Source organism: Cetorhinus maximus, chromosome 18 (genome assembly GCF_964194155.1).
Source record: "Cetorhinus maximus chromosome 18, sCetMax3.hap1.1, whole genome shotgun sequence".
In the NCBI taxonomy this organism is placed as follows: domain Eukaryota; kingdom Metazoa; phylum Chordata; class Chondrichthyes; order Lamniformes; family Cetorhinidae; genus Cetorhinus; species Cetorhinus maximus.
In genome coordinates, this window is record NC_135896.1 from 37,620,599 (window position 1) to 37,634,469 (window position 13,871).

Sequence of the window (13,871 nt, forward strand, 5' to 3'; positions counted from 1 at the left end):
TGTAGGAATGTGGTTAACCTCTACCCGAACCATCTCCCTCCTTAAAGGCCTTGCATTGTTTATTTACTACTTTGCCTGACAAAACAAGTCTTTCTTTCTAGTGTTTCATTCTGGTTCTGTGGACATTGGCTCCAGCCCTGTTCAGGTTCAACTAACCCAACCATATACGGGTCTCTTCTACCCAAAACTGGTACCAATATCTCAAGAATCTGAAGACCTCCTTACAGCACCATTTCTCCTGCTACGTATTAACCTACTCATGAAAGCTGCTAAAATAGTGAAGAACTTCAGAAGAATGCATTAATGTTCCTTTGACATTGCAGGGTCTTTGTTCATGTAAACACAGACTATTAAACAGTTTGGTACCTCCCTCTTATGCTTTATTGACAGGTCAATTTTCAATATTTTGTCAAAGCACAATTCCATAATTACAAAGAGTGGTTAGCTGATTTTAAAACTACCCACTTTCACAAATTAACATAAAAAAATCAAACTGTTTCACCAGTAGTGTTAGGCTTCACAGTGAGCCCTTTTAAGTAAATGAAAGAAGTTTGATTAGTTGCTTAATGTGGCACGTCACAATTACCATCCACTCAGTAAGGGATCTGGGTGACTAAAACATGCAAGCTCTTTGCAGTGATCTTGAGTAGAGAAATCATACTGCATCAGTATGAATAGTAAATTGTCACAAATACAGCACGGAAGGCACACAGGTGTGATGACAAAATGGATATACTGGCCGTGGTGTATAAGCCTTTAATGCAATATGGACACAATTGAATGAGTAATAATGTTATCATACACTGAACATGAGTTATATATACATTGACACACGCACACACAATTGCATCCACCAGGAGCACATCATCTGGATCCATATCAAAATGTACAAGACTGCTGTGGATATTTTGTTTTTAAAGAACATAACCAATACAACATGTTTTTAAGGAATGTATTTTCATGCAAAGGTTGATTTTGAAAATGATCAAATTAATGTAGCTTTCTTTTATCGAGACCACTGCCTTACAGCTATGCTACCTCTTGATCAGCAATTAGGACAATCACACTTTGTTGAGTCTTTTACAATAATTGTGTATTTAAAGATGCAGCGGGTCCAAGTCTGGCATTTACCAGCATTAATATTCCTGCATTGGGTCCATAGACATTGATAAACATAGATATGGTCTTTCACTACAATACAGCACAAAGAAAGGACATCTACGTCAAAAGGTTAAAAACAGTATTACAAAAAGCAACTAAAATTCTTATTCACAGTATTATTTACTAGTGTCATGTATACCCTGAAGAAAACATTTTTTTCTTTTTTTATATATAAACTAAGATGCACAAACAGGAACAGTACATGGACAATTTTATTTCACCATTTACCAACTATATTAGAAATTTGGAAGGAAAGTTTGGAAGTGAAGAAGATGTGGGCCTCACAATCCCAAATTTATTTGGCTGTTAAAGGTTGCAACTTAACATCAACACTGCACAAAACCGTAATCACCGAAGAATATGAGTGACACTTAGTCAGTCATTTTACTGGGCTGACAGTCAAAATAAGGTGGAATTGTTCATAAAGGAGCCTGAATACATAATTTAATGTGCAATCAGCAAGAATTAACAGAAGAAATTGTTCTCCATTCTTGGCACTTTCTTGGAGCAATTCAGCAAAAATCCATTTTTCAAGAGGAAAGGAATCTATGAAAATGGAGAATCCTATTGTGTTGTTTTATGCACTGTAACGTGTTACTGGAGGAAACAGTCATGCATCACTTGTGGGGTGGTCCAAACCATCCAGTGTAATTTGGTTCCTGTGAGGAGAGTTTGGACTTGGTGGGCTACTTGGGTTTGAGCTGTTTGAAGGTGTTGAATGCCTTGTTGAATCAGAGTCCTGCTGATAGATTAAAAAAATGGAAGCATATTAGTTGATGTTTGCTGCTAATTTACATCAAGGAAATATAATCAAATACTGAGAAATCTATTTTCACTAGGTTTTCATTTCAAACGAACTGAATCCGAATAATTACATCCAAATACCTACCTCTCTCTCAAAATCTTGGTCAGGATCAGAGATATTACGCGTTGTCATAACAGCCTCCCCACCTAAGTGTAAGAAATAAGAACATCATGTCAGTACTTTGGCATATTTAAATAGCACAGGTATTTCTAGGTACCATATTTAAGAACCACACAAGATTCATTCCTGACAACTACAGAGAATTAACGAAATAAATAATCAAAAGCAGGGATGAAAAATATTCAAATGAAATTAACCTAATAAATGGTAGCCAAGAGCTCCAAAAGGTATAGACTTTGATCAATGTCAGACTTTGATGAGTGACATCTCAGATTGGCAGCAATACTCTATGAAGTAAAGAATCTAGACTTCAAAAAGCCTTGGCAAAAAGATGTCAGTGGATAACAAGGGCTTGGGCAAGCAATAGTAACTGGCAAAAAGGCAATTGTGAGGAGAGCAGGGTTAATTGGGGCTAATGGTATGGTGTAAGATGCTCCAGATGGATCCTTCTTGGAGCTAATATAAAACAAATAACTGACCAATACTCCTGTTTCAATGCAAATGGTATCAAGCTAGAGGGAACTATGAATTCAGAAGCAGCCAAGATCACATAAAGAGAACTTCAGAAAGTATGAAACTTGGCTGATTAGTGACAAATGAAGTTCAATAATTTCACATTAGAACTAAAATAAGAGGTACAGATGTTCATTTAGTGGAATAGAATTTGTCAAGGATCAAGTTGAAAGCAATGTAGGGGTATTACTTTGCCATAATCAAACTGAGGTGGCAATCAACAAAGTAACATGTTGCTGGACTGTATTTACAAATCAGTTGAGATAAATCTCCAGAAGCTATGCTGAAGCTGTTCAAGGCTCTGTAGTGCATCATTTATGGTTCTGTCATTATCTAAATGCTTTAGGCAGTGGAGAGAGGAGCATTGAGGTGGATCCCATGTGCTTACAGGGATAAACTAGAGGAACTATTTATAAGTTAAGACTCTTTCAGCATTGGAGAACATCTCAGAAGAACCTTTATAGGTACTTAGTTGGTTAAAATAGGTAAAAGAGCAGGACAATAAAGTATAGGCTCATGGTAATCAATAGTTGGAAATGGGGTGCAAAGTAGGTATCTAAAGCTAAACTGCTTGTGTCCTGAAAGCTAAAAGCTGTTTTGGAAAAATGATGTGGTTGATATTCAGGACTGAAATTCCTTTTTTAATTGAATGGGTCTTGTTCTTCTCCTCAAACTGAGGAAGGCATACAATTGCACCGAGAATGCTTTATCAAAAAAAAAAAAAAAAATTTTTGAGCTGTTCTGGTGCCTGAATAGCTTGGTTGACAATGACGGCGTGAAGGGAAGCAGTGATGCACAATAGGCCAGGGGCAGAGTCAGAGGTTGAATTGAGACGTAGGGTTAAAAATGCTTACTGAGGTAGTTAGAGGGGAGGTCAAAATGGGATTTAAACATGAGGATGAAAGCTGCTACTACTTTCTCGTATGTTATTATTCATTAATATTATTATTTTGAATGAAATATTGAACAGTATTAAGCATTGTTTTCAGTCCCAGCTCCAAACTCTGTTCCTTAGCTCCCGACTCCATCCCTCTCCCTGGCAACAGCCTGAGATTAAGCCAGTCTGTTTGCATCCTTGGGTCACAATTGATCCTGACTTGAGCTTCTGACCTCATACTCATATCACCACCAAAACCGCCTGTTTTCATCTTCCCAACATGGCCTGACTTTACCCTGTCTCAGCTCATCTGCTGCTGAAATCCTCATGCATGCTTTTGTTACCTCTAAACTCAACTATTCCAACGTACTCCTGGCTGGTTTCCCACATTTTACCCTCCATAAACTTGAGGTTATCCAAATCTCTGCTGCTCGTGTCTTAAATCACAACAAGTCCCGTTCCCCTATCACCCCTAAACTAGCTGACCTACATTGGCTCCTGGTCAAGCAATGACTTTAAAATTTTCATCCTTGTTTTCAAATTCCCCCTGGACTTGTGCCTCCTTATCATTGTAATCTCTTCCAGCCCCACAATCTTCTGAGGTATTTGTGCTCCTCTAATTCAGGCCTCTTGTGTGTTCCTAATCATAATTGTCCCACCATTGGTGGTCATGCCTTCAGTTGTGTAGGCTCCAAACTCTGGAATTCCCCCCCAGACTTCTCCGCCTTGATTTCCATGAGTCTATGAAAAAACTGCTTAAAACCTACTTCTTTGACCAAACCTTTGCTCATCAGACCTACTGCCTCCTGATGTGGCTTAGTGCCATACTTCATTTTATAATGTTCCTGGGAAATACCTTGGGACTTCTTATTATATTAAAGTCACTAATAAATAAGTTATTATTGTACATAAATATTAATGCTAATGGTTTATGTATAGAGTTAGGAAGAGCTATCCAAGTACCCATCTTGGCAGATACATTTGCTTAGCATTTATTTGCAATGGTTGCATTCTCTACATTGAACCTGTACTCTCTGCAGTTTTGATGAATGAGAGGTGATCTCAATGAAACATAAGATTCTGAGAAGGCTTCAAAGGGTAGATTTTGAGATTTTGTTTCCCCAGTCTGGGAAGTCTAGTACTGGGCATATAGTCCCAGGATAAAGGGTCAGCCACTTCAGACTGAGTTGAGAAGAAATTTCTTCACTCAGAGGGTTAGGAATCTTTGGAATTCCCTACCCCAAAAAGCTGTGGACAGTCAATTGTTAGAGTATATTCAAGGTTGATAGAAATAGATTTTTGAACTCTAAAAGGAATCATGGGAAATGGTGAGTGGGGTGGGAAAATATGGAGGTCAATGATGAGCCATGATCTTATTCACTGGCGGAGCAGGCTCTAGGGGTCATATGGCCGACTACTGCTCCTATTTCTTATGTTCTTGTTTAAATTCAGTGCTCTTCTCCACAATAGATACAAAAGAACTCAGAATTCTACCCATTTTCCAGAACAGAATCCAGAACAAAACCTCACAAAACTGCTTTTTAGAAGGCTTCTTGGTCTGTTGCTTGGAATTTTTTGCTATCCTGCCTGCTTTCTTTAGTTAACCAGGAAGAGGCTTTCCTACCTCGGCTGTTATCTAAGTATCTTATCAAAAGCCAACAACTTCACTCCCTGGCCACCAACTCCATCTCTCTCACCAGCAACTGCCTGAGACTGAGCCAGTGTTTGCATTCTTGTTGTTGCATTTGACCCCGAGATGAGATTCCGACAGCATTCTTGTGCCATCACTAGGATCATCTATTTCCATCGCCCAACTCCGTCTCTGCTTTAGCTCAGCTGCTGCTGAAACCCTCATCCATGCCTTTGTTGCCTCTCGACTTGACTTTTCCAATGTGCTTCTGGCTACCCACCCGTCCCTACCCCCTTATCTTCTACCCTCCATAAACGTAAGCTCATACAAAACTCTGTTGTCCGTATCCTAAATGGCACCAAGTTCCGTTCAACTATCACTCCTGGGCTCACTGACCTACAGTGGCTTCTTGCTATGCTTCCCTCGACTTTAAAATTTGCATCCTTGTTTGGAAATTGCACCATGGCACTCCAATTCTGGTTCCTTATGAATCCTGCATTTCAATCACTCCTCCATTGGCAATCGTGCTTCAGCTGCCAAAGCCCCAAGGTCTACAATTCCCTACCTGAACCTCTTCACTTTTCTACCTCTTTTTCCTCCTCTAAGGTGCTCCTTAAAACTTATTTGCCCTCATGTCCCCTTATATGGCTCAAATTTTGTTTAATAATTCTCTTGATTTATTGCATTAAAGCTGCTATTCTGGTAGAAGACAAAGATACGGAATGCTTTTTCCTTATGTATTTTAATGAATAATCTATTCCAAGGACAATACCTTTCCCCACACACAAATTTGTGTTCAGGACATAGAGCTAATGAAGAGTTTTAAAAGAGAAAGCTATACAACTTAAAATAACTTACCATGTTGTTCTAACCAGTAATTTGTTATTCTACTGTGATTGTGAAAATAGATTTCCATATATAGCTGTTTCTATTAGCAAACTTGTGCAGTAATCTAGAACATCCAATCCATTTTTCCTTCTTAACCATGAGGTTAGCAGCGCCCACATACTTATAAGGATGCTTAATATAAAGGAACACATAATTACAAAAAACAAATGGCATTACCTGATGCTGTACGCGTAATGTACTGTTTGCTTCGCTGTTGTCTTGAAAGATTGGATTGGGAAGCACGTTTTTCTCTTAACTGCTCATCCTGTGATACTGGTGACACACTCTGCAGCAACAAGTGAAAGATTACATTTGTTTCTCTTTTTCAAGAAATGCACAATACCTCTATAATGAGCTGAAGGTGATTCAGTTTGGAGGATATAATCAGCTGCACTTTGGGGTAGGTATTCCTACCCTGGCTGAGGAAGAGGAAAGGTGGACAGGAAGAGGAAGAGAGCAGAGGGAAGTCTTGCAGTGAGGAATGATCATTCTGAAGACAGGTTTCAGCAGAGAGTGGGCCTATGTGATAGATGTGCTCAAAGTTGGTTTGAGGAGATATCAGAGCATGGTGTCGAGGGGGTGGGGGGGGGGGGGGGGGGGGAAGGAAACTCATTCTGCTAAGTCAACAAAAGGAAACAGACTAGTTAATTATCTCAGGAAAGAAACATCAAAGAAGCTATTGTGCTATACCATAATGCCCGTAAACATTTAAAACATACAATTTCAGATTTCAGAAATTAAAGTCAGGTTATCAAAAAATTCCTGTTTCATAAAAACATAAAAACAATTATACTGAACTCCAACTTTCATAGTGGCTATTTTAGAATGATAAACATTTAAAAAAGACAATAATGTTAGCTTGCTGCCTGTTTAATATTTCAAAATCCACAACTATTTTGTGGACACACAAGAATGTTGTTGCAGAACTGTGAAGTAACCTAAAAAGAATTGAACTATACTATTAGAACGTTTATAGGGCCCTTCAAATGTAATTGCTGCCTTTTACATGACCTCACAACAGATGCTTTCCCAGGCATTTTTTCTGTGGTTACATGCAAGACTTGATGAATTACATACTGTCAGTAAGGTTCTTGATTTAACAAGTTAGGTTTCCATTGCAGTGCAAAGCTTACAGTGAAGAGATGTTCTCTAAATAAACGGAATGAGGCATGTAAGGAAATAATGTTGAAAGAAAACTAGGAAGTACAAACATGAGTGGGTTCAGTTACAGTACAGGCTTAACAGTTTAGAATGTGTGATATTGTTTACATGAATAAAGTTGGAGATCTTTCTGAACACTTCATCTTCAATTACTCTTAGAAATTTGTTTACGAGACTCAAGATTAATTCCAATTCCCAGAATTTTTCATTTATGTTGTAAAAGCATGGATTAAGTAAATAATCACAGCAGTTTAGTTGATTTACAAAATCATTTGGACACGTCTCATCAATGCCTCTGCATTGTTTCCTATGCTACATTTGTATTTTAATAAAATGGAAAGTAAACATTTCAGTTGGGCAAAATATTGTAGTTTCAAGTTTTGTTCCCCATATTTACCAGTGGAAGATCCATAAGTACTTGCATGCCATCTCCTGGTCCCATGTGAGCCACATGGTTAAAGTTTGTTGGATTTGATATCAGTTTTGACCGCATCTCAGGATCTCTCAGCATTTCCCTGGTACGAAAACAAAGATAATACATGCAAATCAAAAGTTCTGAAATTGCTCATAAAAATAGCTCAACATCTCTCAAATGACATGCAACATGACAATGCTCAAGGTCTTACCGTCTTTGTTGTAACCTCTCCTCTTCTGGAATCTTAAAAGCAAACCGCTTTTTGCTGCGGGTTCTGAGCATCTGTTTTCTGCTGTTGTCTGAAGTGTCTGGCACACTCAAATCATCTCCCTCTGTAAATAATGTTTAAAACGAATGCACATCAGAAAGCCAATTGTGTCAGACAATAAAGACATGAGGCTTCTATATCTCATGTGGAATTATAGCCAAGATGTTAAAAAAGATGTTAAAGGGCATGAGTGAATTAATCCTCGCAGTCTCAGCTTGTGCTAGTGTGGATGCATAGCAATACTACAAGCCATACAAAGGCTCTCTCTACAAAGATACAGAGTTATGACCGACATTTCATGAGCCTGAGAGAACAATAACTCTCAAATGCAAGAAAGCTGTATGGCCTTTTCATATGAATGAAAAAGTATCTGGGAACTAATCAACTGGAGAAAGTAAATAATGTTGCCATTGATATACACTTAGCTTTTCAATAGCATTTGGGTCCTGTAAGTCTTTCTTTCAGTTGTCTTTGATCTTAAAGATAGGAACTGATGCTTGAATAGGGTAACAAGATGCCACTGGTAGCTATCCAGAATTCTGGCCATGTGGCATTTCAGGTGCAAATCCAGCCTAATCCTACCTTGTCTTCTCTCAATATTCTCATGTGTTTTTTCCATCAGGGATCACAGGACAGTAGTTAGGAGTGGGCGCCTTGGCTGATCTTTATCTTGCTCAGTCCAGGAACACTGACTAACTATTGTCCACCACTGTCTCAGTTGAGATAATTTAAATCAGCACAGGCCATAGATTGAACTGGAGCTTTTTTTGCACTATATAGCTCAGTACTACACTGTGTGGTACATTTACCTTAGTTTCTTTAAGACTTCATTCATCTTTTAAAAAAATCCTGAAAAAAGCAGCACACCACATGCACACAGCGTTAAGTGTTGCTTCAAATGTGTGATTTCTGACTTTCAAACTGCAAACATAAATTCTGACAATCAGAATGTATGTAATTCTCAGCTAAACATAATTGGAATAAAATTGAGTATATGCTGGATTTCATTTAGCAAAATAGCTATAACTCAACATTATTGTGGTACGTCAATGGAATAATGATTTAAAGTACTTAATTAAAATGAAAATAAGGCAATGTGACTAAATTTCCTATACTTCTACCTAATAAAAAAAAATCACAGATACACGTCCAAACACAAATCCCGGACAAAAACTATTCTTTGTTGAGCATCACACCTTCACTGTCAGTTGCATCTGATTCAAGAAAGTGAAATTACAGGTGATTTGAACAGGTAAGTTGTAGAAGTGTGTGGGGCTAACTGCACTATAACATCTAAAAGTTAGGGTTAGGACAAAATGGCGAATATTCCACTTTCCAAATATAGCCTCAAAGCAAAAGTCCACTTCTCTAATACACAAAGATCTGACCTGTACTCAAATACATACACATCAAACTAATGAAACAAACCTGAGTAGTTACTCTTGAAATATATTAACCGTGGAGGTTCCGAGTTGAGTTGGTTTAGTGTACCTTCAGCATTTAACGGTCGAATCTGGTTTAAAAAATAAAATTCAATTTAAATACTATATTATGTAAAATGTGCAATAGTTAAAAACAGACTTTCAAATCAAACTGGATTCTGTGGCCATCTACAGTACCTTCCTAAGAGGAATTGTTTGGACCCATTCCATTGTGTTCACATCAAAGATGTCCACACCATACTCACTGTATACTGTTAGATATGAAGAGGTGTAACCTAGCATAGGTGTAAAAAGTAAATAATTAGTTAAATTCGGTAAAAGGCGCAGAGCTGCAGTTTTCACTAAGTTGTGCTACTTCCAGTGCAATTCACGCAAATTTCAAATGTAAATTTCATCCGACGCGAGTCCGGTTTCCACAATCTCTTACACTACTTTAAAAAAAGAACTCGCGCTGGAAGCCAGGCCTACCCACAAACTGGCCAAGCCCCGAATTCAATGAATCCATGGATGGTTTCCTTTGTTGGTTTCCTCCTCTTCTGAGATCTTCTAAGAGACTCTTAAATTAAGCTGCTTTTTACAGAGAGGCGTTTTAAGTTTTGTTTTAAATTGCTAAGGAACTGGCCACTGCGCACCAATGCAACTGGTAAATAGCTCTGTATAATTTTTTTAAAAAGTCTTTTTCAGTTATTTAAAACAGAGTTACTCACAGGTGGTAGACCTGGCACTCTGGATAAGAATAATTTTTTTTTTGTCATTAATCCATTTTCAGCTGTGTTAATAAAAACTACCAGGCCACCACTCTTTAATTTAACCAATAAATTATTTTTAATGCAAAATTTAAAAAAGTTCTAAAACACTGCCCAATTGCAATAGCTTGTGGAAGATTTTACATTTGGTGATATGAAAATGAGTTTGAAGGGGTAACTTGAACAAACGAAGCACACTTCCCACAGATTTGAAAACAATTTGCACCCAAATCGCTGATTCAGCCTGAAGAGGAAACTCTGAGCCCTGATATTCAAAATTAAGCGCAACAAAATTTTTTGTTAAAAATGAATTCCCTTCTTTCCTTTGCCAATGTGCTCCCCTCCCTTCCTCACAGGGATGTGGTTCTACAGACACTGTGACCTCCAGTACTTAGCTGTCACTCGGTACTCTTCAAAACAATCCCCATAACAGCAACAAATTGCACCCGTATGCACACATACAGCATTTATAGTGACAAAAAAATCGCAAGGATCTTCACAGATTGGCTTAGAAAAACAGAGATTAGGGTGGATTTGAAAAATCTTAGTCAAAGTAATTTGCTTTATGATTTTTTAAAAAAAAAAGGGATTAATTGAGCAGAATCCTGCAAGCTGAAGACTCTGCTGCCAATGTTAAGTGCAGATATGCTTAAGAGGCCAGAGTCAGATCAGTTGACTGCTTAGATGGAATAGAGGCCTGCATGAGATTTTAGAGATAGGGTGTTATGAGAAATTACTATTTGAACAATAAAGGAAGGCTTCCTGGGTCAATGTAAAAAAAAACTTTAATTTCATGAAGTATTGGAGCATTAAATATTGAAGGCATAACATATATTGTGCCTCTGTGACATCAAAAGCTCCGTTTTAACCAACTTTAAGCTTTTTAGAAAATAGAATGTGTTTATTGAGATGGTGCAGATCATTTGGAATGTGCCCAACGAAATCAGATATCGTCTCAAGGAGATGGGGAGAATGTCCATACAACGAGTCAGACTCTAGCCTGCACTCATACACTTCACTCCAGCTAGCTTGGAATGGCATTGGTCAAGGTTTAGAAAGAGGTTATCCAACCAATCATTGGTGTGTAGTGCAGGAAGACCGAGGCAGAGTGAAGAGGGAAATTTATGCTAATAAAATCCTGGGTTTTAGTGTGGTGCAAGCAAGCAGTCATGAATATACTTCCTGTGTACATTTCCTAGGCGGATGAAGACAGAGCTTTAAATAACTGTACTTACATGTACACAGAGTTTTGCTTGCATAGACCTACAGAAGATTAACATATGGGATTTGTGCCAGCTTTTTGCTAGAGCAATCCAAAGCCACCTATGTTTCAGTGCCAAAAGTCTTCTCATAAATATTGTCTCATATCCCTGATATCATCTGCTGAATCTATGCTACATGATCTAATTTTAAGGTCCTTTAATGCACCCAAACCTACATATGGTTTCCTTAACTGTGGCCCAGCCATTTCCTTGTACAAATGTATTACCATTTTTTTTATTATTGTACCCCTGTTATTGAGAAACACCAAATTGCTATAGGCTTTTTTTTTAAGCTTTATGTACTTACATTTAGATCTTCAGGGAATTTTGTACTTGAACTTGGTCTCAGTTATCCAAACACTTCAATATTTTTCCATTGAGTATATGTTGCAATTTTCTCTCCCAACACAACTTTTCTCATTACACTGCACGCAACACCTGTTTGTCCATTCCACTAGCCTCTGTGCTCCTGAAGTCTTATCATAAAAAGCCTGCCTAGCTGTTAGCAAAACCCTTTATTTTTGTGGTATCAGCAAATTTCAATAGTTATTCCCATGCGCAAGTACTAATCCATATTCAAATTGCTAAGTGTCACCAACAGACATGTGGAAGCTAACATCCATGATTTCAGATAATGTTGCAAAGTGACAGCATATAGATGAAGAGGAGGAGGGGCCAAGGGTGGATCCATGCAGGACTCAAGAGGTGACAATGAGGGAGTAGGAAGAGAAACCATTGCTCGATGTGCAGTGGCTACAATTGAATAGTTAGGTGTACAATCAAGTTGAGGCAGTCTCACTGTGGTGGGCAATAGAGGAGGATTGTGAGATTGACTGCTTTAAAGGTTGGGGAGACAAAGTAGTAAAGAAAGGATAATGCACTACAGTCATATTTACCACAGAAAGCTGTGGGGGCTGGGTCACTAAATATATTCAAGAAAGAAATTGATAATTTTTTGGATATTAGGGGTATCAAGGGGTATGGAGAGAAAGTGGGAATATGGCGTTGAGACAGAGGATCAGCCATGATCATACTGAATGGCGGAGCTGGCACAAAGGGCCGAATGGCCTCCCTCTGCTCCTAGGACAGAATTTTACATTCGGTGTACGGGCGCACGCCCGACACGCCGTAAAATGACACGCAATGATGTCAGGCGTGTGTCCCGATGTCATTGCAAAGTCGCGCGATGTTTCGTTCAGCGGGTGTGTTCCAGAGTCGGCTGCGCACCCACCGATAACTGAAAGGCCTATTAAGGCCATTAACCAAGTAATTAACCTGAACTTTATGCTGCCCATCCAACCTTACGGTTGGCGTGCAGGCAAAAAGGCCAAGTGGCCTTTACGTTTTTCAGGAAACCTCATCCACGAGCGGGATGAGGTTTCCTGAAGCTTTTACAAATTAAATAGAAAGTTTAATTTGAACTTAAAAACATGTCCCATCTCATGTGACATAGTCACATGAGGGGACGTTTCATTGAATTTTTCTGCTCTTTATTAATTTTTTCAAAGGGCGCATATGCAAAATAAGCGTTAGGCCTGGCTCTCCCTCCTCCCCATGCCCGCACAGGTAGTGCTCAGCGCTAACGCTCGCAAACCATTCAGGGCAAGCCTTAATTGGTTCACCCGCGTGAAATAGTATTGCAGAACCAATCGCGAGCGGTGGTCAGCTCCGCGACCACCCCGCCCGCTCCCGCCGAGCCTGCCTGACGAATGGAAAATCCTGGCCCTAGTTTCTATGTTACAGAGACTGTCTCTCATGAGCTTGATTAGGGCCTTTTCAGTGAAGTGGAGGGGGCAGAAATCTGATTGCAGGGGTTCAAACAGGGTGTTGCACAAAAAGATGGGCATGGATCTGGGAAATGATAACATGCTCAAGGATCTTTGGGTTGAAAAGGAGGCTAGGGATGGCAGTTAACAAGAACAGAGGAGCCAGGAATGGTTTCTTCATTTTGAAACGGACGATTCTGGCAGTTTAAAATGGTTGTAGGGCAGCATCTGATGGGGGGTGGAACCATTTCCAACATCAGTTAAAGCAAAGGCCAGAAAAGAAGGTGGGTGATCAATTTAACGAGAACTGGGTTGAAGAAACAGGGCCTTCTTGTGGGTCTGCTCCTTGGCTTGAAGACGACAATGGATTACAAGTTGAGGATGGGTGTTGCCTTCTAGGGTGGAATTGCCCTGGCTGTCTGTCTCTCTTTCATGGATACTCTGATCAGGTGGCCTTGGAGAGGGAACCTTAGGTGCCCCCCAGCATGCATGAGGTCTTTTCCAAATGGTGCGTATCTCAGACTATAGGATATCTTATAGACACTGATAACATTATGGTCCAGATTTTGCAGTAGTAATGATGACAAAACTGCAGAGTTTGTAATCATTAGTACTCTGAAACGTGATCCTCACCAACAGAACCACCATAAACCCTATCACAGTGAAAACTGGTGTCAAACAAGACAGTGTCACTGCACCAGCCCTCTTCTCCATTTTGCACAATTCAATATTGCACCCCGCCTCCAGCAAATTACCCATAAGCATGGAGATAACCTACTGAACAGATGGGAAACTGTTCAATCTACATCACCTTTAA

The 13,871-nt window shown here is 39.2% G+C and overlaps 1 protein-coding gene across 3 annotated transcripts in view; it reads right to left on the minus strand.

Moving 5' to 3' along the window:
* Window positions 1–716: 716 nt before the first annotated feature.
* cdc42bpb (CDC42 binding protein kinase beta (DMPK-like)) overlaps window positions 717–13,871 on the minus strand; it is a 194,315-nt gene continuing 181,160 nt past the window's right edge. For 2 of the 3 annotated variants that reach the window (XM_078562421.1, XM_078562423.1), the window contains exons 31-37: window positions 9,458–9,555; window positions 9,267–9,351; window positions 7,782–7,902; window positions 7,553–7,670; window positions 6,172–6,280; window positions 2,051–2,112; window positions 717–1,903 (exon numbers count right to left, since the gene is read on the minus strand). In XM_078562421.1, coding sequence (XP_078418547.1) covers window positions 1,772–1,903; window positions 2,051–2,112; window positions 6,172–6,280; window positions 7,553–7,670; window positions 7,782–7,902; window positions 9,267–9,351; window positions 9,458–9,555 — 725 coding nt within the window. In that variant the 3' untranslated portion in view covers window positions 717–1,771. The remainder of the gene's footprint in view (window positions 1,904–2,050; window positions 2,113–6,171; window positions 6,281–7,552; window positions 7,671–7,781; window positions 7,903–9,266; window positions 9,352–9,457; window positions 9,556–13,871) is intronic. The other variant, XM_078562422.1, reaches the window with a different exon arrangement.